This window comes from Cynocephalus volans, chromosome X (assembly GCF_027409185.1).
Source record: "Cynocephalus volans isolate mCynVol1 chromosome X, mCynVol1.pri, whole genome shotgun sequence".
Taxonomy (NCBI): domain Eukaryota; kingdom Metazoa; phylum Chordata; class Mammalia; order Dermoptera; family Cynocephalidae; genus Cynocephalus; species Cynocephalus volans.
In genome coordinates this window covers 137,444,518-137,469,910 of record NC_084478.1, presented here as the reverse complement: position 1 = coordinate 137,469,910, position 25,393 = coordinate 137,444,518, and the positions used below count along the sequence as shown (strand labels likewise).

Here is a 25,393-nt window from a genome sequence, read left to right as displayed (position 1 = left end):
TCTACATATGATTTCAATACTTTGAAATATGTTGAGACTTGCTTTAAAGCCCACCTTTTTAAAATATATTTTTCTGTGTCCTAGACTTTTATTACAAACTGGCAATCCCCTGCACAGTTTTCTATTCACCCTTCCACCCATTCCAATCTGGCTTCACAACTACCACTTTATCAATATGGCTCTTCCTAAAGTCATCAACAATTTCCATGTTGATAAATCCAGTGGGGAATTCTCTGCCTGTGTCTTACTTGACCTTTCAGCAATATTAGATACGATTAACCACTGCTTTCTTGGGACTTTAGTTTCATGACAGTCTCCTGATCTCCTCCTATCATTCACTGCCCTCTTCTTCCCAGTCTCCTTTGATGGTTGCTCTTTTCCTGCCTGATCTTTTTTTATGAATATTCATGAGATACAAATTACCAGAAATTGCTTTTGTACCCTGTGTCTCCACCCAATTGTCCCCCGACCACCCTCACCCTCCCACAACCCCCCTCCACTTTGCAGCCCTAGCAATGTTCCCTTCCTCTGCAAGTCCAACGCACTACTGTGGTCTTTCTTTCCTTCCTTTCTCTTAGCTCCCACATATGAGTGAGCACTGTGGTATTTATCCCTCTGTGCTTTGCTAATTTCACTCAACATAAGTTTCTCAAGGTTCATCCATGTTGTTGCAAATGGGAGTATTTCATTCTCTTTTATGGCTTTTTGAAATTTTACTTTTAATTGATGGATAATAACTGTATGTATTTATAGTGATCTAACTGGTCTTTAAATCATTGAATACTTCAGGGCTCATTCCTGGGGCTCTCCTATTCTCTCTCTTTTGTAATATTAACCAGTTTCATGCCTTTAAATACCACCTATATGCTAATGGCTGCCAATATTATATCTCCAGCCCTAGCCTATCATATATGCTTCTTCTTAATTGACATCTACACTTAGCTCTCTGTACATGTCTTAAGGTTAATCTGTTTGATCTTCCATCCTTATTCTTCCCTCAGCCTTTCCCATTTCACTAATGACAGCATTGTCCACCCATTTTTTTAAGCCAAACTTTTATTTTTTGCTTTCCTTCATCCCCCATATACAATCTTGAGGAAGTCCTGTTGGTTCTACCTCTAAAATAGACCTTAAATCTGTCCAATGGCCCTGTGGGGTATAAATATTATTATTTCCATTGTAAACTTACACAAACAGAGCTTAAGGGAGCATGTCAGTAAGTTGTCTGAGGGTACATAGCTATTAAGCGGAGGAATCAGGCATGCAGGTGTCTTTATTTCAAAGCCACTACTCTTTCCATCATACCCTAACCCTCAGAGAATATTTGTGAATAAATGAGTGAACAAATTAATCCAGATTATAATAAAATCCATAACCATGGCTTTATCAGAAGAATATTGTCACCTGCTATAAAATAACTCTGTTATCTATGGAATATATTAATAGCATCATATATCAATACCTCTTAATATATTAAAATCAGTTTCAGAATTTGAGACCATGAAAGAAACAACTTGTCTTCCAGAAAACCTTTTTTCTTTCAAGGATATATGGCAAATTTTACCCAAAACCTATTGCATTCTTTCAACAGGCTTTTATCCCACTTCTCCTCCTCTAGCAAGGGAATTAGATCAAGAAAGAGCCTTGCCAGGCTTTTATTTTTGATTCTTTACTGTCATGATTTTATTAATATTCAACGTTTCTCATCGAAAAGTCAAGGGGACAAAGGAGAGAACCTCATCAGAGCCAGTAGTCACCATCATTATATTGGCTAAATACTGAATAGCATTTCAAGATAAGAAGGCTGTGTACTTTAATCAACCAGGAGTCATTTTATATGCTTAAAGTAAATGCAAATATTGTCAGTATGATCAGGAAAACTAGTTGATTACTATCATTGGCAGCTTTACCTTTTGTATATTATGAATTTTATTAGAAAGTTGTTATCTTTCCAATCATTGAACTTTTCCTTAATGAAGTTAGGGCACTGTTTTACTGGGTTTTCCTCCCCAATGAATCTTGCAGTATCATAAAATCCTTGCAACATTATCTGTGATCTCAATAAATTTTTAGTGAAATCCACTTGGCATTTGTTTGTCATTCACTTTATTTCTAAGCCTTAAATGCTGTTGTTACTTTGTGGACTTTTCAAAATCAGTTTGGCTTAGGCATTATTTTATACTTGGGGACTTTACCATTTCTGCAGAGTTCCTTGTATGTTCACTCAGATGCTAGAAATCTTTGTGACTTTTTTATATATATATTTTGTTTATATAACTGTTTATAAATTTTTTTCAAATATAAGCATAGACTGAAATTTTTGGTAATCCTAATGTTTTTTGGAAAGAATGAATGCTGGTTTTTAATAAAATATGTTAATGTTTCTTCTTTAAATTCCACACAGAGCTCTGTACCATGGAGTGTGGTAGCCATGGAGTCTGCTCAAGGGGAATTTGCCAATGTGAAGAAGGCTGGGTAGGACCAACATGTGAGGAACGCTCCTGTCATTCTCACTGTGCTGAGCATGGCCAATGCAAAGATGGGAAATGTGAGTGTAGCCCTGGATGGGAGGGCGACCACTGCACAATTGGTAAGTACCACCATATTTTGATCATAGTAAGTTGGATTAATTGAAGAAGTAAGAGCAGTTTAGTGAGTCAAATGCCAGGCTTTTAGTAGAATTTGAGATTGGAGAAGAGGAGGAGGAGGAGGGGGTTGGTTACAAGTTTGAAAGTTCTATGAACAGGAAGGTTTCTTCTTTTGTTGATAATATCCTACTTATTTCTTGTGTCGTTTCCTTTCTCATTACCTCAGTATTCCTTATGTTTTCTGCTTTCAAATGCTTTCAGTTACTCAAATGAAAGATGACACATTGGAATAAAGTGTCATTAGTTAATAAGAGAAGTGCTTTTGTTGTGAAGGTAACATTCATTGCCCATTTTTCCTTTTGAAAAGTATAGGCTGTTTCAGTTGAAAGCACTTAGAGGCAATTTCATTAAATGGGACTACTTTAACAGGAACTATATGATATCATTAGAGGCTGTCTTTAATGTATATGAGGAAGGCACTCCTGACCTATCATCATAGAACATCTGTGTTGAATTGTTTATCTGGTAGTGTAGAGAGTGTGTGTTGAAACATCCACCCTCTCTTACTCCAGTTTCACAAATTTTCAGAATACTGCCTGGGAGAATAGTCTGTGGGCAAGGGAAAACCTGTGTAATAATCAGTCTGTCATGTGATCTTCACACTATAAAAGACACTAATAATAATTCAGATTTCAGTTATAAAATACTTTCTTTTTCTGAAAAAATAATCAAAGCCCTCGATATATACACGTACCTGCCACAAAGGTTTCTTGCATATGTAGGACAATTACAGTTCTCATTGTTCAGCTAAGCAAAGTGGGCCACAGAGTGTTCCAGTGGCATTCCATTACTACACAGAAAACTCATGCAGAGCAAAAGCAAGTGTGGGCCTCTGGATACCCAATTCACTGTTTGTGGGCTTTTTTCCCCCACTAGACTGTACTACAGCTTTCATTTTTAGGTGAAAGTATTTTGTTATAATGTTTGGAACCTGCCAATGGAATGTATAATATATGTAATATATATAACATATAATCGTAATAAACTGCATTACTACTCTACTAAAGGTATAGTAAGTCTTGTTCTGCAGCTGTGGAAAATATTTAAGATTCATTTAAAAAGTGGTGAGGGGTGAGATTCAGATGCAGCTTAAGTAATTACATTCCTGCACTACAGTAAGTTTATTGCCTTCACCTAAGAGGATTTAAATATTGTGATGATTTCCAAAGGTGGTTACTCCAGAGCTCCCTTCTAAAGATATGACTCATAAGAAGTTGAAGCCAATGCTCTTTCACAGAAGTTATTACTGAAATGTAAAAATGAAGTTCTTACACTTTTAATGAAATATGACACGTTTTTAGGAAGCCTAATAGAGTTTCTTGCAGAAAAACCATTAATATCTTTCCCACAGAAAATATTATTCACAAACTACACAGGCCAGTGTACCAACTTTTGTGCTGCAGGCATTTCAGCCGTTCACAGTTTGCTGTTCTCCTCCCAGGCAACAGATGGTAAAGCATTAGTACATGTTGTATAGCTTTGGTCTCCCAGAAATTCATTCAATCACTCTTTTTCCTCCTCTTTTTAGCTCACTACTTAGATGCTGTCCGAGGTAAGATTTTTCTCACCAGTTTTGTAGCAGAAATATATTGTAAGCAAAAAATATGCACATGGGAAAGGAAGGGTGTTTGGGGGGGAGGGGTTGTTGTTTTTCCTTTGGCAGTCTTGTTTAAGTGTATATTGTCAGGTTCATGCTAAAATAGTCAGACTAAAAGATAATTTGTTTTTCTGACATCAAAGAGTCACTTTTCACCATAGTATGGAATCTACTGATAAGCAGTTTTAAGGACCTTGTTTTCTTGTCTTTATATTGAGTTATGTATGTGTGAGGTTGTGTGTCTATGTGTATAACACAGATAGGTAATTATTAAATAAACTAGGTTTAGGTAGACAGCTGAACTTTTTCTTTAACATAACAATATAGCTCTAAGTCCACATGCACATAAGGGCAGAAGAATTATCCCCCTAGAAGTACCCCATCATATCCCTCCAGGGATCTGCCTTTGACAGAGCCAGCAAGAGTTTTTCTGTCATATGTCCCAGTCCTTTTCATTACCTTAGCTTCAGAAGTTGAATATACCCCAAATTATCCCTAATTTTTCCATACCCGTTGTATATCTATTAGAATGGAACTAGATAAATTCCTTTCTCAAACCTATGTATGTTCACCCTGTGCCAGGTCTTGAGGATATTACAAACATAAAACTTTTCATATTTTCTAACAGCCATCTTTCATTTTATATTAGAGTTTTTTCTTCCTCTGGTCTGTTGATAGTTCCATTTGGAAGGAACATTGGGTTACTTTTACAGATTCTTAAATTTTTATTTTTTGCTTTTTATACTTCTAGAATTTTCTTTCAAAGATAGAAAATGAAAAGAATATTGATTGGCCTATCCCCAGCAAAATTCAGGTCTGATCTTGTATTGTTAAAAGGGAAATATCCAGATATGAGTACATGCTATTATTGTTTCTGTTCATCTGCCCACTAAGCACTTGGCACATGTGCAGTTACCCTTTGGTTGAGCCTAACTCTGAACTACTGGGAAAAAGAATAACGCATCTCTGAGAAAATTAGAAGTCGAAAGAGAGATCGTTGTCAGTGTTGGTGCTTTATCAATGGATAAAAGTCATTTAAACAGTACACTTTCCTCTTGACTATATTTTTCAGTTATTCTCTAGAATTCTGAAAGTCTAAATCTGGCATGTGTTAATTCCATAAGCAATTGTTGAGCACTTAATATTACTGTTACAGGCATAATATTATGCTAGCTTCTGAGAGAGAGACCAGAGAAGTAAAAATTTCAATCCTTAGCCCTCAGATCAATAATAATCTTGAAGAGAAAAGCTGAACAGATGCAAAGCAACTGCGGCACATTTCTAAGGCACCGTATGAGCAAATACTTACTGGTGTGGTCTGAACTGTACACAAACATGTCTATGTCCTGAAGCAATACATCACAAGGGAAAGAAAAATCAGCACAGGCTAGAAGTAGTTAGGGAGTTTCTCTTCATAGAAACTGCTGTCTTTTCCCAGCTTATATCCCATAACTAGATACAGTGTCATCCATCCTGTTTTGATAGAGATGACGAGATTGGTTTTTCGAAAACAAACAAAAAACATTTCTTGTCCCCACCATAGTTTTCATTATATCTAAACCAGAGGCTGGGTATTGGGGTTGGCATTAATAATGCTTAATTAGCTCTCTAAGGAAAAGCACTGCAGAGTAAGGGATAACGAGTTCCCTGGGAAGGTTTTGCAAGCAAGCAAGCTCCTCTTCCATTTATTCAACACCTCATCTGAATGGAGACCAGATGATTAGATGTTTCCCTGTAGGCAAGTACATCATTGTTTGCCGATCCCATTCTGATTTCTCTGTGATTGTTACTCTCTGCTCTCTTTTCAGATGGCTGCCCAGGACTCTGCTTTGGAAATGGACGATGTACCCTGGATCAAAATGGTTGGCACTGTGTGTGTCAGGTGGGTTGGAGTGGGACAGGCTGCAATGTTGTCATGGAAATGCTTTGTGGAGATAACTTGGACAATGATGGAGGTGAGTAATTTATAAAAATGTTCATACAAGAAAGGAATAGCATAGGCTCTAGCACAGTGGCAATCAACCTGGTCACGGGTGAAAATTAGGAATCCTTAGCACAAACAATATTGAGTTATTTAGGGTCATACTATACTATTTTTTCGTCTCAATGTAATATTTAAAAGGTATTATGTATTGAATATTTACTGTGACCAGGCAATATTCCAAATTATTTGCATGTGTTATATGTCATTTAATTCTCACAATAACTCTATCAGGTATAGGTACTACTGTTTTCCCTATTTATAGATGGGAAAACTAAGGCTCAGGGTGGGAGTGGTGAGTGACTTATCCAAGGTCACACAGTTGGAAAGTAGCAGAACCAAGGTTCCAATTCAGGGCTGTATGACTTCAGAATCTGTTTTCTTAACTACTACGCCATGCTGCCTCTTATAGCCACGGCATTTATTATACCAAATTAAATTAATGTACCACTGTTCAAGCTGTCAGATGCTAGCGTAGCTTGTACTATCACACTATAAGATACATTTATTCTTTCTTAGTTGTTTAGAGCTCCCTCTAGTGTCTCTACCTCTAAGTAACACTTTATGTCTTTCAAAGGACACAGCATCAAGACAATTCACAGTAGAATTTCTTTAATTTTATTCAAAAGCTGCCATGATATTTCAGAAAGCCACATGTGGCTCCAAAGCCTCAGGGTAACCATTTTTATTTTAGTCAAGCCAACAAAAGTATCTAATACATTGTACAATCAGACCTCAAAACAGACCAAACCACCTCTGAGTGAGCCTAAAACAATAAATCCTCACTTCTACTCAAGGAAACATGAGATTAACAAAAAAGGTTTTTTTTCTAACTTCTGTATATTAGCTTAAAATGAAGTATACTATTAAATTTGACTCAAATGTCTGTATCTGATTAGATAATTGCATTCCTTTTCATTTGAATCCATACGTGGGTCTTAAATCAATAAAGTAGCAGTCATGGCTTAAGCACCAAATTGGATGTAAGAGTTTCTTCCTTTCTTTGTTCTGGCTAGCAGTTAATCTTAAAAAGTTACAAGACATTATAAAAATTAAGTGGAAGCAACTTTATGATTAAGAGCACAGGACTTTGAAGTTAGACTTTCTGGATTTACATACTAGCTCTAGTTCTATGGTTTAGAATGTTTCTTGATGTCTCTATGCTTCAATTTCCTTATCTCTAAAATGGGGTTGATAATAATATTAACTGCCTAGTAGGATTTTAATAAGTACAACAGTCCCCCCTTATCCATGCTTTTGCTTTTCATGGTTTCAGTTACCCACAGGCAACTATGGTCCAAAAACATTGAATGGAAAATTTCAGAAATAAGCAATTCATAAGTTTTAAATTGTGCACTGTTCTGAGTAGCATGATAAAATCTCAAAACAGAGTCATCCTACTCTGTCTCACCTGGGACATGAACTATCCCTTCGTCCAGTGTATCCACACTGTATATGCTACCTGCCCATTAGCCATTTAGTAGATGTCCAAGTTACCAGATTGACCATCAAGGCATCGCAGTGCTTGTGTTCAAGTCACCCTTATTTTACTTAATAATGGCCCCAAAGTGCAAAAGTAGTGATGCTGGCAATTCAGATATGCCAAAGAGAAGCCCTAAGTGCTTTCTTTAAGTGAAAAGGTGAAACCTCTCCACTTAATAATGAAGGGAAAAAATTGTTTGCTGTGATTGCTAAGATCTACAGTAAGAATGAATCTTCTATTCATGAAATTGTGAAGAAGGAAAAAGAAATTTGTGCTAGCTTTGCTGTCACACCTCTAACTGCAAAAGTTACGGCCACAATGTAATAAGTGCTCAGTTAAAATGAAAAAGGGCATTAAATTTGTGGGTGGAAGACATGTACAGAAACATTTTGTGATCAATGGCAATCAGTTTCAGGCATCCACTGGGAGTCTTGGAATGTATCCCCCGCGAATAAGGGGGAACTACTGTAGTAAATGAAATCATTCAAATGAACCCCTTAAAAGACAATAAACTACCCTGCATACACACACACACAACACTTAGAACGGACTGTTTTCTGAAGAGATGGTTTAAACCTCGTTAGGAAAGCTGGTATGAGATTTTTAACTAAATGATAGACTGATCAATTACTTAGTTGGCTTTTATGTCCCTGCAAGACTCATCTTCACCTTCTTTTTCTTTCTTTTCATTATATGCCCCTTACCTGGTATGCCCTCTCTTCTACATCCATCATTTAAGTCCCAAATCAAGCCACATCTCCTATGAAACCTCTGACATCCACCGCCTCAATCTCCCATGGTGCTTATAATATGCATGATACAATCAAGCACTTAATTATATTCTGTCTGTATGGTTTTCTTGTTACATGTTAAGCAAGACCCATTGCCAATAGTTATATGCCCATTATAATTAATAATAATGGTATTTCATTGTATTCAGGGTTTACTGTGTACCAAGTGCTGTGCTGAACCCTTTATATGAATTGTTTCATTTAATCTCCATGATGTGGGAACTACTACTGACAGTACTATACAAATTAGAAGTTAAGTAAATTGCAAAGATCATATAGCAAGCAAATAATAGATCGATGGTGTAAACCTAGATGGTCTGTCTCATTGCGAAAAGGATTTGGTGTAGTAATAGGGATTTCTCGGTTGATGTATTAGTCAAAAGGTTATGCTCAGAAAATATATTAACAACCTATGCAATTATAATTTCTGGCTCAGTTAAGGTTGAGCCAAAGTAAGTTTCCTGCCTTAGTAAAATAATAAAAGTAACTGAATATTTATCTAGCATATTTTATGGCCTCAAGATCACCTAAAGGCAGTCAAAAATGTTTAATGAATGAATTACCGATTCTCAGTGTCTGTGGTATATGTAGGTACAGTAGGTATAGAAGATTTCACTGAATGTGTATTGACCTATGAACATTCCTTAAGAACTGTGTATACACAAATTAAAATCAAAGACCCTGATATGAGTTAAGTGTACAGTATTTTTTTGACCGTCTCTTTAGAGAGTAGGGTGGGGGGAGCTCCTTGAAAGTTCAAATTATGATTTTTCTCCTTTAGTACCCTTAAGATGATATTGATGATAAATATAAATTCAGTTCTACTTTGAGATAGAAAGATGGATTGAATAACCTCTGAAAGCCTCATGACTAAGATTTTAAACCAATAATTCTATTTTTATACTATTTAATTATTTATTTATACTATTTAATTAGTATTATTATACTATTTATTTATTTCATACTATTTTTTATTATTTTATAGTATTTATTTATTTGTATTATTTACACTATTCTATTTTTGCACTATTTAAATATTACCCCTAAGAATACATTTGGTGATCTCAGCTTTACAGCTGTCCAGAATGGCTGGAATTATTTAGTTGAATATGATTAATGATTAATATTTACATACTTGTTTGTGCTTATGTGTATATGTGTGTGTTTTAATTAAATCAGAAGCTCCAATTGAACCTTTCTGAAAAAAAGTGGTACTAATTTTTAAAATGTAATTCTTTTTTTTTTTTCCATCTTAAAACATCTTTATTGCAACTGGCTGATAGTTCACATAACTTTTATTTTTTAATTTTTATTAAATCATAATTGATTATACATATTTTGGGCATTCGACGCTGACATATGTTGATCAAATCAATATTACTAGCATATATATTGTTACAAATCATACTTATTCTTTATGCCACTTGTCCAATCTCTGCCCATCCCCCTCTCTCCATCCCCCCTCCCACCTCTGATAACCCTAGATTTCTTCTCTCCTTCTGAAAGAGTAATGGTTACTCTGTTGATTTGTTGCCTAGATGGTCTATCCAATGTTGAGTGGTGTGTTCAGGTCCCCTAGTATTATCATAGAGCAGATGTTTCTTCCATCTCTATGGAAATGGGCTTAGTGAAGAAGACATCCTCTTCTTTTCTTTGGTCTCTGCTGGTGACTCTCTTTGTGTCAATACACTCCAAGGGCTGGAGGACCATCTGCACTGGGTTATGGCATCTAGCCACTTTCATGGCAGCCGTGGTTACTGTGGTGGCTGTGGTGGGCCACCCACATGGAGGTGATGTTTTTGGCATGCTCCTTATCTAGTTGCTGGTGGCTTCTGGCTCCATACCTCAGGACCCCGGAAAGGCCCTTTGGTGCTGGTGGTGTGACTGGTTGTGGGAGGAAGGTCCAGTCCCCAGATCCATACCTCAGGACCCCAAGTGGGCCCCATGGCACTGGCAGTGTGTGTGGTTGTGGGTGGAGGGTCTGGTCCCCTCCTGCAAGCCTCAGGACCCCGGGCAGGCCCAGGTGGGTACTCTGTTTTTTCTCTCAGTTCTGTGTTGGATTATTTGCTATTCCCACCACTTAAACTCTGTGCTGGAACTCTAAGATGTAATTCTTAAGAAATCTTTCCAATCAAAAAAAAAAGATCACTTTCAAGCAGTTGCTTCAAGTAGCTGCTACCTGCTTACTCTGTATTATAGCTGATACTTAAGGAATGGCAGGATAATTTTGCATTCTGATCAGCTTTGAATACTTATTAGTATTACTGCTACTTCCTGCAGCTTTGACTTTAGTTACACTCTGATTCAATGCATTGTGACTCTTAGTAACTAATTGGGCTGCACTGAATATGTGGGTGACACAGCTGGTCTAGAAACTACCTAAGAGCTCCTTGAACAGTAAAAACAAAACAGAGAAAAAATAACCCTTAGATGTTTTCCTCAACATGCAAAAAAGGAAAGCTATCTTATGTATTGTATATATAAAACTAATTATTATAGAAGTCACAAACCTATCAAATGCCTTGAGCTCATTTATCCCTTTAGTCAACAAACACCTAACATGCACATAACCCCATGCCTCGAGGGGGAGAGTTAACATGATGGTGGCCACATTTTCATTTTTTAATATGTGTCTCAATTTGGGGTTTGGAAGATATGATCACCATACATTACATGCACATGTGAATGGACATGAAAAAAAGTTTTAACATTATATTAACTGAGCAAGAATAGTTAAAACAAAGAATAGTGAGGGAAAACTAGAACTATCAGACATTAAAGTATATTTCAAAGCTATGATAATTAAAATGAAGTGCTACCGATGTGAAAATAGGCAGATCAATACAACTGAATAAAAGCTCTGGAACACACCCAAGTACAAATAAAAATTTATTATATTATAAAACCAGCTTCAAACATCAGTAGGGAAAAGAAGCATTATGAAATAAATGGTGCTGGAACAACTATTAAGAAAAAAACCTCAGGTTAACCTTAGATTTTCAATCCGTACCATATACAAAAAGAATAAGATTTTAAAAAAAGAAACTCCAGCTGGAATAATGAGTTAAACGTAAAAGAAAATTCAAACACAATTAGAAGAAAATATAGGTGACAGATCTTACAATGGGAAAGGGCTTCTTAAATATAAAAGCAAGGGAAGAAACCACAATAGCATTTTTAAAATGATAAATTTGACTTAGTAAAAATTTAAAACTTTTCTATGATATTTGACTAAATTTATAGACAATCCAATATCTAAATATTTGGAGACATCAAAATCTTTATTGTCTAATATGGCAGCCACTAGCCACATATGAGTATTGAAATTTAACTTAAAATAACATTAAAGATTCCATTTCTCAGTTGCATTAGTCACATCTCAAGTGCTCTATGATTACTGTATTGGACAGCTTAGTACTAGAGCATTCCCATCTTCAGAAAAATTCTACTGGATAGCACTGATCCAAATGTTTAACTCAAATGTTTACCTTTCATCCATACATTTCACACTGGTGCCCAGTTTTCCATTCATTCATTACTACTTCTTGCCAAGCATTGTGCTTGGCACTGAGGAGAAAATGACAAACAGGGTAAGTTTCTGCCTTCATGAAGCTTGTGGTCTAGCAATGAAGACATATATTAAGCAAGAACCCACATAAATAGCTATATATTCACAACTATAAAGAGTGCTATAAAACTTTTAGAGTGTTATAAATGTGTTGTAAGTGTGGGGGACCTAACCTAGTCTGGGTGTGAAGGGAGGCCTCACATGTGTCAGGGGAAGAATGTTTTAGGCAGGGGAAACAGCATGCACAAATGTCCTGAGGTGGAAATGTACTAGGCTCTTCTAGGAAGTGAAAGGCAAGTCATTGTGGCTAGAACACAATAAGTCAGGGAGATATTAGTATATAAAGGTAGGCAGGGGCCAGATCACACACAGAGCCTTGTGAGTTTCACAAGATCTTCAGTCATCAAACAAAGATTCCATTTTATTCACTCTAATTATAGAGGAAGGAAAGTGGTCTCTGATACTATGGACAGATTGTCAAGGAGGTTAAAAAGATGTCGAATAAGAGTGTTTAATCAAAACAGCCTTTTTTATCTGATCTTTTAAGTAAAAGTCACATGTTTGTCCAAACTTCTCTTGTACAAACTCTTCCAGTGGTCTATATTCGTATTCATTGGTAAAATCAATAAGTTAATTGCCTAAAAGAGAATGATTTTCCAAGAATCATTCTTCATAACAAATCACCATTCATTAAGAGCAATAGCTATTTTTAAGCCTCTTTTATAATGTTGTGTTTTTAGATCTAAAAAACGGCACCGTGGGTGAGATATGAACACATATAAATAAGCTCATGGATCAATGAAAGGGAAGGAGCAATGAATTGATAACATTTGCTCTATTTAAGGGCCAGACACCCTCTCCACATTTACTTTCGAGAGTTGGTTGGGGACAAAAAACCTGACATCATAAAGCATATTCCTAATTATACACCCCTCATTTCCAAGCAACTCATTTATTAAAGGATCATCACTTAATTATGAGAGCCTAAAGTGCTGAGTGCGTCCAAATACAAGAGGACGGTGAAAAATATAAACTCTAATAACCAAGTTCACCACTCTATGACTGAGCCTATCACATTATCTTTCAGGTTAAGCTAGTAATATTTGACATCTGCCTACTTTGCAGTGGTGAATATGGATGAGACAATGCTTGAAATACAGTAATATAAAGTGGGTACTAAAAATGTGGTATCAATGAAGAATCTATTAATAACATATTTTGATGTATTAGTTGAATGTTTATTGATCTCTAGGAACATTTACAAATGTCATAGACATAGGACTTTAGGGCATCCATTTATTTATTTAACAAATACTTATTGAATGCTTACTTCGAGCCAGATACCGTTCTAGTCATTGAAGAAATAGCAATGCTTCAAAAAAAAAACCTAAATTAATGCCTCCATGGAGGCTACGTTGTAGTTACAAGAGGCAGACAATAAACCAAATTTTAAAAATATATAGCATGATAGAAGATGGTAAATGCAACGAAGAATTTTTTTTTTTTGAATTGGTAAAGGGACAGGAAAATTATGCTGTATATTGATAAATTAAAATAATAATAAAAAAGCATTAAAAAATACTTTCTACTAATTAAAGTATATGAAAAATATATAACATTGAAAAAAAAGCAGGAAAAAAAGGATAGGGAGTGTAGGGCAGGGGTAGAATTTTAAATAAGATAGTCAGAGAAAGTCTCACTGAGAAAATGGCATTTAAGTAAAGACCCAAAAGAGGTGAAGGGTAAGCCATATCGATATCAAGGTGAAGAACAACCCAAGCATAGAAATAGTGTGTGCAAAGGCCCTGATAGAAGATTATGCCTGAGATGATCAAGAAACAGCCAGAGGGCTGTTAAGATTGCAGTGGGATGGAAAGGAGATTGGGGTATAAAAGAAGGTAAAGTCTGAAGGGTAAGAAAAAGACAGCAAAGAACCAGACTGTCAGGAAGCAAAACTTGGGCTTTTGCTTAAGTGTTATGGGAAGCCATTGATGGCAGGTGGAGACTAAGAGGACATGAACATTAGTGACATACAATTTATTTTCCCACCACAGAAAAATTTAACAGTATGTGGTTATGGCAATAACAGTGATTTGGGCAGACCAAGTACTGAGTGCACTTGAGCCTCTCCCACTTTCTTTTTACTAATACGGCCAAATCCTGGGGTGAAAGTCAGCCTGGGTAAATGAAAAAAAATTATGACCTATTTCCAAAGGAAATACAGTCATATTACCTTCAACGCATATTATAGGGATAACTAAGCTAACAGGTGTGCATAGTAGGGGGCCTGCTTTAGTAAACAGTTATGAATGATTTATAATTATTCCACCATTTATGGCTTTTTCAAATGCTTCAGAAGATTTTGTTTTATTGAGTCATTGGAATGATCAGTCCTTCAATTTTGTTTTCACTATTAACTTGCTTGGCAGACCCTCCATTCTGTAGATGCTAAAAAGGTTAAGCTTCAATACAGGCCCTGTCCAAATGGTGACAAATTATGAATCGGTGAAAGACAATGAATGAAAAGTTTCTGTGTAGGTCTTTTCAGAGTCACATAGGATCCTACCTACCTGACAACCTAACCAAGCATAGTTAACAAAATGAACACATTCCAGCAAGCTGAACATGCTACACAGAAGTCAATTGCCCTCTGGCCAGTGATAAGGCAACTTCAATAGAAGTGAGGCTGAACACTTCAAGCTGCCATTGCAGACCATTGGCATCTATCCCTAGACTCTTTGCAGTCTATGTAGTCTAGATTTGGTATAACAATAGCTAATATTTATCAAGTGCTAGCTATGTACTAGACACTGTGCTAAGCCCCTTATGATTATTTTCCCAACTTTATTGAGGAATACATGCTATGTGAGACACTACACACAATTAATGTATACAATTTGGTGAGTTTGGATATATGTGTACACTTGTGTTACAAACACCACATCAAGGTAATAAGCATATCCATCACTTCCAAAAGTTTCCTTGTGTACCTTTGTTTTGGGGGCTTTTTTTTTTTTTTTTTTTTTTTTTTGGTTAGAACACAACATAAGATCTACCCTCTTAAAAAAATTTTAAGTGCACAGTACCTTATTGTTAACTATAAGTACTACGTTGTGCAGGAACTCGCTCATCTTATATAACTGTAACTTTATACCCATTGAATAACAACTTCCCATATCCCTCTCTCCCCATCCCCTGGTAAACACCATTCTGTTGTCTACTTCTGTATGTTTGACTATTTTAGATGCCTCGTATAAGAAGAATCGTGGAGTATTTTTCCTTCTGTGACTGACTTATTTCACACAGCATAATGTCTTCCAGTCTTTGGCCATACCACCCTGAATGCACCCAATTTCACCTTTATCATTAGTATAACCTGTGAGCCTTACAACAACTCTGTAGGGTAGGTATGGTTGTTATCCACGTCTTAGAGGTGAGGAAACTAAGAATCCAAGAGTTGAACTGATTTGTCCAGGATCATATGGATTTTAAGTGGCAAAGTAAAGATTAGAACTAAAGTAGTCTGGTTTTGTGATCTCTATCACTTCATATGCTCTAAAAACCTACAGGCACTTGGAAGTCCTACAGCCTAGGTCAGAACTAGTAATACTCACTGCTTAGAAGGTGGTGTTGACTGTGTGATGTGTATTCAGAACACTACACGTTAATGACTCCTAGATTGCTTCCAAATGTGCAAATACATTTAGCTTTCCCCTTCTTTATTTGTAAAATGGGGATGAGAATGTTTACCTAACAGGGCTGTTGCAAGGATTAGTTGAGATAATATATATGGAAGTACCTACTGCCTGGCAAATATGAACTAATCTATACAAGTTTCCAAATCCTTTTGAATAACCAACCATGAATTAACTGTCCATTTTTATTGAAGTGATAATATGGGTGCTGTCCCCAAAGTATATATATTTGTAAACTCATTTTCAGGATGAGGAAAATATGGGTTTCCTCTATGTCATATTCCCTTGTCCATTCCCTCTTTCAAACAAGGGCATACATCTAGTAGGCAAGAGTTTAATGTAATGACTTGATCACGTAGCAAAGAAACCAGTGTCCTTGATCTTCATCAGCACCAATTGAGCCAACTGGCATAGTCCCAAAACTGGTTGGCAAAGCTAGGATTGATGAATGCCATGTTTAGTCCTTCAAGACAATGTAACCTACCTCCCTCTTTTTAGCTACCTTTTATTTTTTGTTACTTTAAAGGGAACAGGCCCTAAAAGTAAAATCAGTTAATATATGATATGTCCATATCTGACACACTGAGCTTGGCTGTCAGTAGGGTGCCACGGTTTCCAATTCAGAACAATAAAAGAACTGTTAATAGCCACACGAAAAAATACACACATCCAGTGTGACTGTCATTTTCACTTCTCTATAACAGTCTAGACATACTATATGGGGTGTTACCCAATGTGATAATTGGTAAGTAGATCTTTGCCCATGTACTGGGCTCACCTAAGAATTATAATTGGGCTTGCAAGCCACTATTGGTCTGCTTGCCTGCGGCCTTTCTAGATTCAACAGAAGCCTTCCTGTTCTCTCAGAAAACAGTGGTCTTGAAGGATCAGCCCTGTATAATGGACAATTATTAAATATGAAACATTAGCTTGGAATCTATAGTACATAACTAGATGAGAATGTGAGTACCAACTTTGAATTGATCTTATGTTTAGTTTTAGAATCTAGTTTTGGAGATCATTCTTACGTTAGTATTTATTTAAAATCTATTTCTTTTCAAAAATAAGCAGGGATTGTGTGGTTGACAGATTGAAATCTGTGAATGCCCAATCTGATTATTACTAGTGCATTTGTTAATATTTGCCAGGCATGACACTAAGTACTTCCATATATATTATCTTGGTAATAACAAATTCACTATTCAATAAAAATGTAAGATAAAGGTGACTGCCCATTTGAAAAGCAATTTTTCATCATTTAGTGTATTATACACTAATTCCAGGCATCAGATAACTCTTTAATCAGCCCTATATTTTTGCCAGCTTTTCAGTTGCATCCAGATGTTTAATTAGCAGAGTGAAGAGATAATGTGCTAATAAGAGGCTGAGAACAACGTGTTGGAGGGGGAGGTGGTAGTGGCATCTAAAATCTATAGAAAATCTGTCTATATAATTTGCTGGATGAGGGGAGAAAAGGGAGTAGCAAAGAACTCCTTATTGAAACACATCCACATTTTAAAAAGGACATATGTATACAGAGAAATAGAAATCAGGGGCAAAAATACACTGAACAAACAGGGAAGGCAAGAAAGAAGCAAACTGCATTTTAAATCAAAGTAGTGTCTATGGTACAGGGAATTTGAAAGGACCACATGTGGGGAAAAATATTTCCTGGGTGCCCTAGGGCTGCTGTTCCCAACGCCTACTCTCTGGGTGTTCCTGGCTTTCACTGCCCCTGGCCGTGGTACATCCCCCCTCTAGCTCAACAGGAGCAGCCAAGTGGGGGAGAGAGAGCGAGCAAAAGAGCTGCAGGAAACCAATGCCAGTAACTTTCAGCTGCAGCCTTAAGGAGCCACTGATCCATCTGAACATCCCTATTCCACTGCAAACCAAGAAGATTAGCATCTTTATATTTACCCTTGTTAAACAACTGAATTAGAGCCACTTGCCTGCTTTAAGGACCTTGGAAGGACTTTAATTTTTTTGCTTATTGGGTGTGGAATGAAGTGTCCATATGCTCAGTTAATCACTCCAACCCCTTCTCTTTGCACATACACTCTTATAGCACTTCTTACATTTTCGCTAGAGTAAGAGTCAGCTGTTTATACACCTATTTCTCATATTAAGCTCTGAGCTCCTGAAAACAGGAAAAAGGTCTTTTTTATCTCTTGACTGCCCCAAGCACCTAATGCAGTGTTCGTGCCTCACAGATTTTCAATAGTTTTCCCTCCTCACGTAACCTCTGTGCCCCACATCAGTCCTCTACCAAAGAATGAAGCCTTTGTGTGATTTTTTTTTTCTTGGTACAGCAATGGATTCAGGAGCCTGGAGTAAATGGTGAAGGCCCAGAAAATGAAAGAGAGCAACTCATCACATACATATGTTTAATAATAATTGCAAAAAAAAAAAATTGCTGTCAGGCATAAGTAAACTCCAGTTGTTTCTACAAACTCCTAAAAATGTAGTTCTACAACTTCAGTGTGCTTCAGAACCACCGTAATTACCCAGATGAAGTATGCATAATTCTGGGCTCTGTAGAAATCCTGATTCAGTAGGTGGAGCTCAATATATGCATATTTAATAAGTTCCCCAGGTAATAGACTATACATTTGAAAATCACTGCCCTAGATATGTTGTCACCATGAGAATCCCTGTCTCTCTTTTGAGAATTACCAGTAGACAACAATATTGGGAGGATTATTTAAAAACACAAGCAAATTCAGGTGACAAGTACTTATTAATTGTGTGCTCATAGACGTACTAGGTGTGAGGAATGTAAACGAATTACAAGAAATAGTTGCTATTCTGAATGGTCTCACTGAGGAAGAAGGAAGCTACTAAAGTGTGCTGCCTAACAGAATGCCCTACCCAAAAGCTAAACTATAACTATATACACTATATTCTTCAGCCAATAAAAGCTGGAGAACTCAGGAAAGATTTATGAACAAAATAGTTTGACTTTCTCTGAGGTGCCATATAAACTCAGAGTGAGTGATAATTTATGAAAAACGTGAATTTAACAGATTCTAAACTCAAAATATGGTCAGTTGCCTCTGGCTATATTCTAGATTTTTCTCCATTTATGCATGTTTCAACTACATTTTTTCTCTTGAAGCTAAATATCAATATTGGTTTTGGGTTTTGTTTTTTTTTTTCCAGATGGTTTAACAGACTGCGTGGACCCTGATTGTTGTCAACAAAGCAACTGTTATGTAAGTCCTCTCTGTCAGGGTTCACCAGATCCTCTTGACCTTATTCAGCAAAGCCAACCCCTCTTCTCTCAGCATACTTCAAGACTCTTCTATGATCGAATCAAATTCCTCATTGGCAAGGACAGTACTCATGTCATTCCTCCAGAGATCTCATTCGACAGCAGGTATATATGTATTTACGTTATTCCTTAATGAGCAGTTGTCATGTTTTTCCTTAACTGTGAAAGAAAGATATCTTCTAAAGATCAGATTACTTCCCATTCCACACAATCCATATTGATTTCTTTATTAGAAATTCTCTGGAACGCCTAAGCCTTTACCAATTAGTTAAGGGAAAAACTCATTTCTATAGATTCTGTATCATAAAAGCTATGAAAGTTATGTGTGTGTATATATATGGTGCTTTTAATAACAAAAACAGGAAGGAAGTATAATTTGCAAATTTGTTGTTTAGCTTCTGGATCGATTCCTTGAAAAATTATTGAATTTCAAAAGCTAAATTTTAAGTTTCATGCTGTGACAAAAAATGTTTCCATATGAAAGTGTTGGGTAAATTTGGTATTCTAATGTGAAATGCAAGACTTGTGAAAATCTGTCTTCTAGGAAAGCTCAACCATGAATTATCACTAGAGACCTAAGACCAAAGCCCAACTCATTGGACCAAGAAATTTTTAAGTATCAACTTACTTATATGAACTGCAATGACATGAATTTGTTCATTGGTATTCTCTGCTTCATCTTCAGCAAGGATATCTTATACTAAATAGCACTGGATGTAGGTAAATCACTAAAGTCACCATTTCCAGCCTCAAAAATGTCCTCCTTTGTTCATTCCACAAGGTGATATTTCACTGGCTTCCTAGACTATTGCAAACAGGAATTTAAAAAAAAAAAAAGCATTTGTCCTGGAGCTCCTGTCTACATCCCACTGAGTTACTTGCAGCCTTGTGGGCATTATCAGTCCCCAAAAATAATGTGGTCAGGAATTTGTATTGGTATCAATAACAATCTAGGAGAATTACAACTCACTCGACCTATACACACTAAAAAAAAAGGTGGGGGATGTGCATGAAAATTTCAAACACTCCACTCCCTTCCCTTCAGTTGTACACTAGAACTCTTATTGAAACTTAACACTTTTTATTATTTTTATTATTGTGCAATTCTGACTTTTTAGATCTCTGACAGAACCCAAAACCCAAATGCCAATACATCACAAGACAGAGCTTTTCTGCCAGGAGATCTAATCAACATTTGCCTTCTTCTAAGAGATGCAGTTATCCCTATTTTGAAGGGTCTCTCCCAGCTCAGGAACAACTCTGGGGTAACTTTCAGATGGGGTGTATTCAAAGTAATTATTTAGATAGCGGAGACATTATTGTACACCAGAGGAACAAAAAGAACCAAAAAACAGTCATTAGCCCTATTTCCTATTTAAGATAGAGGTAAGTTATCAATTCTGTAGCTCCTCCACACGTGGGGAGAAGTCAGTCAAAAAAAAGGGAAAGAGATAACAACAACCTCCATGACATAGAGATGTGTTAAACGACTCACTGAACTCAAGTAAGGGGAGAAAGTCAGGACCTGAGAGAGACAGGAGACAAGTCATTGTGACCCAGAGCAGGGCGTTTGAGCAATACACTTAGAAAAGTCAGGTTCAGCCTCATGCTTCAGTAGCGCTTGCCGGCCACTCGGAGTGAACAAACCTCTTACTTGTGGTGGGTAATGCCCTTCTCCTCCTCCTGGTTTGATTGAGCTCTCCTCTTTTTTTTTTTTTTTTTTTGTAAAAGGCTCCAAGTTATCATTTGGCTCTGCAAGTCACATTTACATTCAGAACGATGGCTTTCCTTCATCCAGTGGTCTCAGCTGTTCCAAACATATTCATTCTGTCAGAAAAGACACAGGCCTTTTCCAAGAAAACTGGAGGACAAGCAATCTAACTATATTTATTTTCTCTAAAAAATGGACACGTGCATTTTTACTTGGGGTATCTTTGGGCAAAATAAGTTCAACTCTGATAACATATATATATAAATAATAGTTAAAATCTCTTACATCTATAAAGTACTTTTTAGGTTGCAAAGCGCTCGAGCACATTATTTCATCTTATCCTCACAACATCCAAGTGAAATGGGTATTTGTATTAGGCGCATTTTATATATGAGGAAACTGAGGTTCAGAAAAATTAAATAACTTACCCCAAATTACATGGCCAGTAAGTTTGCATGGTAGCAGCTCCTGCAACCTTCTTTTTCATTATGCCACAGCTGCCACATTTCAGCTTGTCCTTAAGTAAGCTTGGTGACGTGGACCAAATTTATACTAGGTATGTGGCATCTGGGTCAACACAAGAAACTTAGAAACCGAGTGATTTTTGAAAATCCAGTTCAATTTAATACATTTCAATGACATCATTTACAAAGTTCAAATTCGTGCTAATGAACTCTGTAGCAGAACACAATTGAATGCCTCATGAAATGGGCCTTTTGCTACATGTAAACTGTCGATGAGCACTTCATATGTGTCAGGCTTCATACTAAGCTTTTACATGTGTTATCTCATTTAATCCTCACAAAAACCTTAGGTGGTAGGCACTATTACTATCTCCATTTTTCAGGCAAGGAAGCAAGAACTAAGATGTCAAGTAAGGGACTTGCGCAAGGTCATAATCAGTGAGTATCAGAGCCAGGATTTGAACCGAGGCAGGCTGATGCCGAGAGCCTGATCTGTACAACACTGTGCCGAGCCACTTTGGCTACTTGGAAAACTGGGCAACCTAACCCTGAAAAGACTTAGGACTCTTACCCATCTCTGAATGTGACATTGATCTCCTCAGACAGATCTAGGACACTTATGTGCCATAATCAGGTGAACCACTTTGCTTTTTTGCTTTTGCCACCTAATTGAGAGATAGCTGGGTAGGTAGGTGAAGAAAGCATTGCTAAGGGGCTCATTTGCCTGCTGGCAAAATGTGACCCATGCAGCTGACTTGCTGCTGAGTGTTGCCACCATCAAAAGTCTTTGGAGCTTAAAGACAGTGGCATACATACAGGTGGCTAAGTGTTGCAAGGACACACAGAGGTTAAATAACTGTTCATCCTCATGCATCCAAGGGAAACTAGACTTTCTTGTTCTATGTTTGCTGCAATGGCATGTGAGGTACACATGGAATGTGTACCTCCCATGCCCCATGATGGCGAAATGTCTGTATGAACATGCAACCCGTCCCCTGTGAAGTCTCTAGCAAACTCAGCTCAGTTACCACTTTTTCCTCAAATACAATATATCCTGTAGCCCGAGTTTCTTTCTTTTCTTCAGTCTACTCCAAACATGACTACAAAGTAAACCACGTATTCTATGTGCCCTGTATGACTTATTACTTTTTAATAATGTAAATAGGTGAACAGAAGCGTTATTGATCTTCAGTGTCTAAGCATTTAATCACTATTAATAATGTAAAAGGTTTTTATAAATATGTAAAAACAAGAGTACATTAAACTAAATGACAGCAGTAATTTGCAAAGCCAGACGTTTCACTTGCCATCACTAATGGAGAAGTGCATTTAAAAAACAAAATCCTACCAGGATTAGTGCAGCCACTGACAGCAAGGTCTAGCCAAACTCATTTGTCTGTTTTGTAACCAGGAGAGGCTGGTCCCCACATCAGTCTGCGTCTGTATCAGAGGTTGCTTCAAATCAGCCCACAGATGTATTTCATTTGTCCTGACATTTAGAAATTAGGAGATCTAACATAAAAATCAGAATATCTTCCTTTTCTAGAAAATTTTCAAAGCTAGACAACCCTAGGCCCATGGGCATGAAGTGGGTGTTCTGGAGCTGAGGGCCAGCTGACCCTCTGGATGGGACATGGTATGCTTCTTTGGTTCATCATTCACTGTTTCCCTTATACCTGGGTCACTTCCGATGTCATGCCTGGCCCTGCTGGCATTCGAGTTTGTGACCTCTGGTCTACACTGTTTCTATAGCTTTCCTCGGAAAAATCTCAAGTATTTCTTTTTCTTTCAGATGTCTTTCCCTGAGAGCCTTTAATTATCCAATATTATCATTTTAGTTAATTTTTGAACCTTTACTGTATTGGTTTAAGAATAGAAAAAGATCACTGAACATGAAATAGAAATCACATTAACCCTTAATCCACTGGAGTTCCTGAGTACACTCATGAATAAGTTTGTGTACACTCTGCCTCACATCTTAGGCTAAGAAACTGCTCTGGGGCAGTGGGTCTTAACCTCTGGTGTCTTATATCCCACCAGTTATAATATCAGATAATCCAGATCCCACCATACTAGAAACAAGAAGTCCACTTTTCATGGGAAGTCTATGTATGTTGACAGGCATTTGATTATTATGTTCATCACTTAAAGTAAGTTTGAAAACAGTGCTGCTGAATTCAATTGGGATGATTTCTTCTGCATACCCCTGGTGGAATGTCTACTCTCAGTGAAAAAGTTCTAGAACTGGGATCAACCTTAGTACAGCATTAAGTACATAACAGCAGTGTTAACAGGCTAAAAATGAAGAAGTTAAACAAGATGATAGGTTTCTTATACTTCTAACTTTCTATGGAGTTGCTACATTTCAGTCTTTTCGTTTACACTGGAATATACACTGTTAGTCACAGAGCTTGCCCAGACTCAAGGAGAAGGACATGGATTCCACCTCTTGATGAGAGAAGTATCTACCATACAGCTGTATCCCTAGATCCTCACACAGCACCTGGCACAGAGTAGGTGAAAAATGAGTAAGTGGCTTAGTTATAATGATTTTGAAGTGCAAATGCTCTTCTCACATTTGCTAATGAAAAACTCATTTTCGTTGCTGTATTAGTCTGTTTTTCTGTTGCTATAACAAAATACCTGAGACTGGATAATTTACAAAGAGAAGAGATTTATTCGGCTCATGATTCTGGGATGGCTGCATCTGGCATGACCCAAGACTGAGGTTAAGGGAATGTCTCAGGAAGATGGTCATTATTGCAAAAGCTTCTGATCTTGAATAAAGACTGAGACTTAGGAATAACCATGCTTGACAGATACTAAGTACTGTTTTTCGTAAGTATTTATTTTATTAAAATAGTATTTCCAGAGTAACTGAGGACTTTAAGTCCTCAGAAAGAGATAGAAATATCAAACTCCTCTGCCATTCTTAATGGAATATAATACCCTAATATCGATTTATTGTTAAAAGAGTGAAGAGGGTATGTATTCACTCATTTACTCAACAGATATTTCTTAAGCACCCACTCTGTGTCAGGAACTGTGCAGATGGAGGTAAACAAAAGAAGCACAGACCTCTTATTCAGAGTTTACATTTTAGTGGCAAAGGCAAACAGCAAGTAAATACATAAATAATTAAAATAATTATAAATTGCAATAAGTTCTGTGGATCATGGAACATCAGGTGTCTAAGGGAGCATGGAATTCAAAATTCAACTGCTTGATGAGGCAGACAGGTAACCTAAACTGATGTAAGATGAGATATTCCAGCAAATAACACAAAGTCACTAAACGATTACAGAAGTGAGAGTGACCTGGAAGTTTTCAGCAATAACCCAGACATGGGACTAATCGACTCAAGTGAACATGAAGAGTTGCTAAAATTGACACGCACAGGTGAACATTGATGACTGGCAAGAAAAACACAAAGCTTATTTGAAAAGTGAACAGCTTAACTGTATGCAAGCAGTTTCATCCTTTGACATGTTGGTCTACAAATAATTTTTTTCTGCAATTTAAAATGTTTGTACTAAACAGATGAATTCAAGGAAAAAAACAATTAATCACCAAAACAAATTCCCATTTACCCAGAAAAAAATTCTCATTAACCACACTTTGGAGTCATTTATAACAATAGATCCTACAGTTTCTTTCAAGATAATCTATATTAAAGAAGATTAATCATTTTACTCTTGAGATTTATGAGCATTACAATATTTACTTGGTTCATTTCTTCATTCAGTGATAGGCATTGTCCTAGGCTCTGGGCTATAGCAGACAAAATCTCTTCCTCATCCAGTCCAGTGATGAAGACAGACAATAAGGAAAAGGTAAATGTCAGGAAGGTGTAAGTACTGTCAGGTGACACAAAGAAAGGTTAGAAACAGAGAATGACCGTTTTAGACAGAGTGGTCCAGGGAAGCCTCTCTGAGGAGGTGGCGCTAGAGCAGAACCCTCACAGCATTCCTCTACGTGCTGGATGATCTTGACATGAATGTGTCTTGCCACCTGAACCCTTACGCAATAGATTTCCACACAAATTGAAGCCTGCCATTGACTTTTAGGGGCCTATTGAATCAAGATTTTGTGACAGTATGTGCAACGGAAAGGTAAAACAAATATTTCTCAAAGAATTACTATATATTGGTTACTGTACTAGGTTTTATTGATAAATGGATAGG

The 25,393-nt window shown here is 36.9% G+C and overlaps 1 protein-coding gene across 3 annotated transcripts in view; it reads left to right on the top strand.

Annotated features, from left to right (window-relative positions):
- The window catches only part of TENM1 (teneurin transmembrane protein 1), a 559,047-nt gene that overhangs the window by 380,421 nt on the left and 153,233 nt on the right, over positions 1-25,393 (top strand). For all 3 annotated transcript variants that reach the window (XM_063082943.1, XM_063082944.1, XM_063082942.1), the window contains exons 12-15: positions 2,405-2,590; positions 4,177-4,200; positions 6,054-6,200; positions 18,923-19,139. In XM_063082943.1, the coding sequence (XP_062939013.1) occupies positions 2,405-2,590; positions 4,177-4,200; positions 6,054-6,200; positions 18,923-19,139 (574 nt within the window). The remainder of the gene's footprint in view (positions 1-2,404; positions 2,591-4,176; positions 4,201-6,053; positions 6,201-18,922; positions 19,140-25,393) is intronic.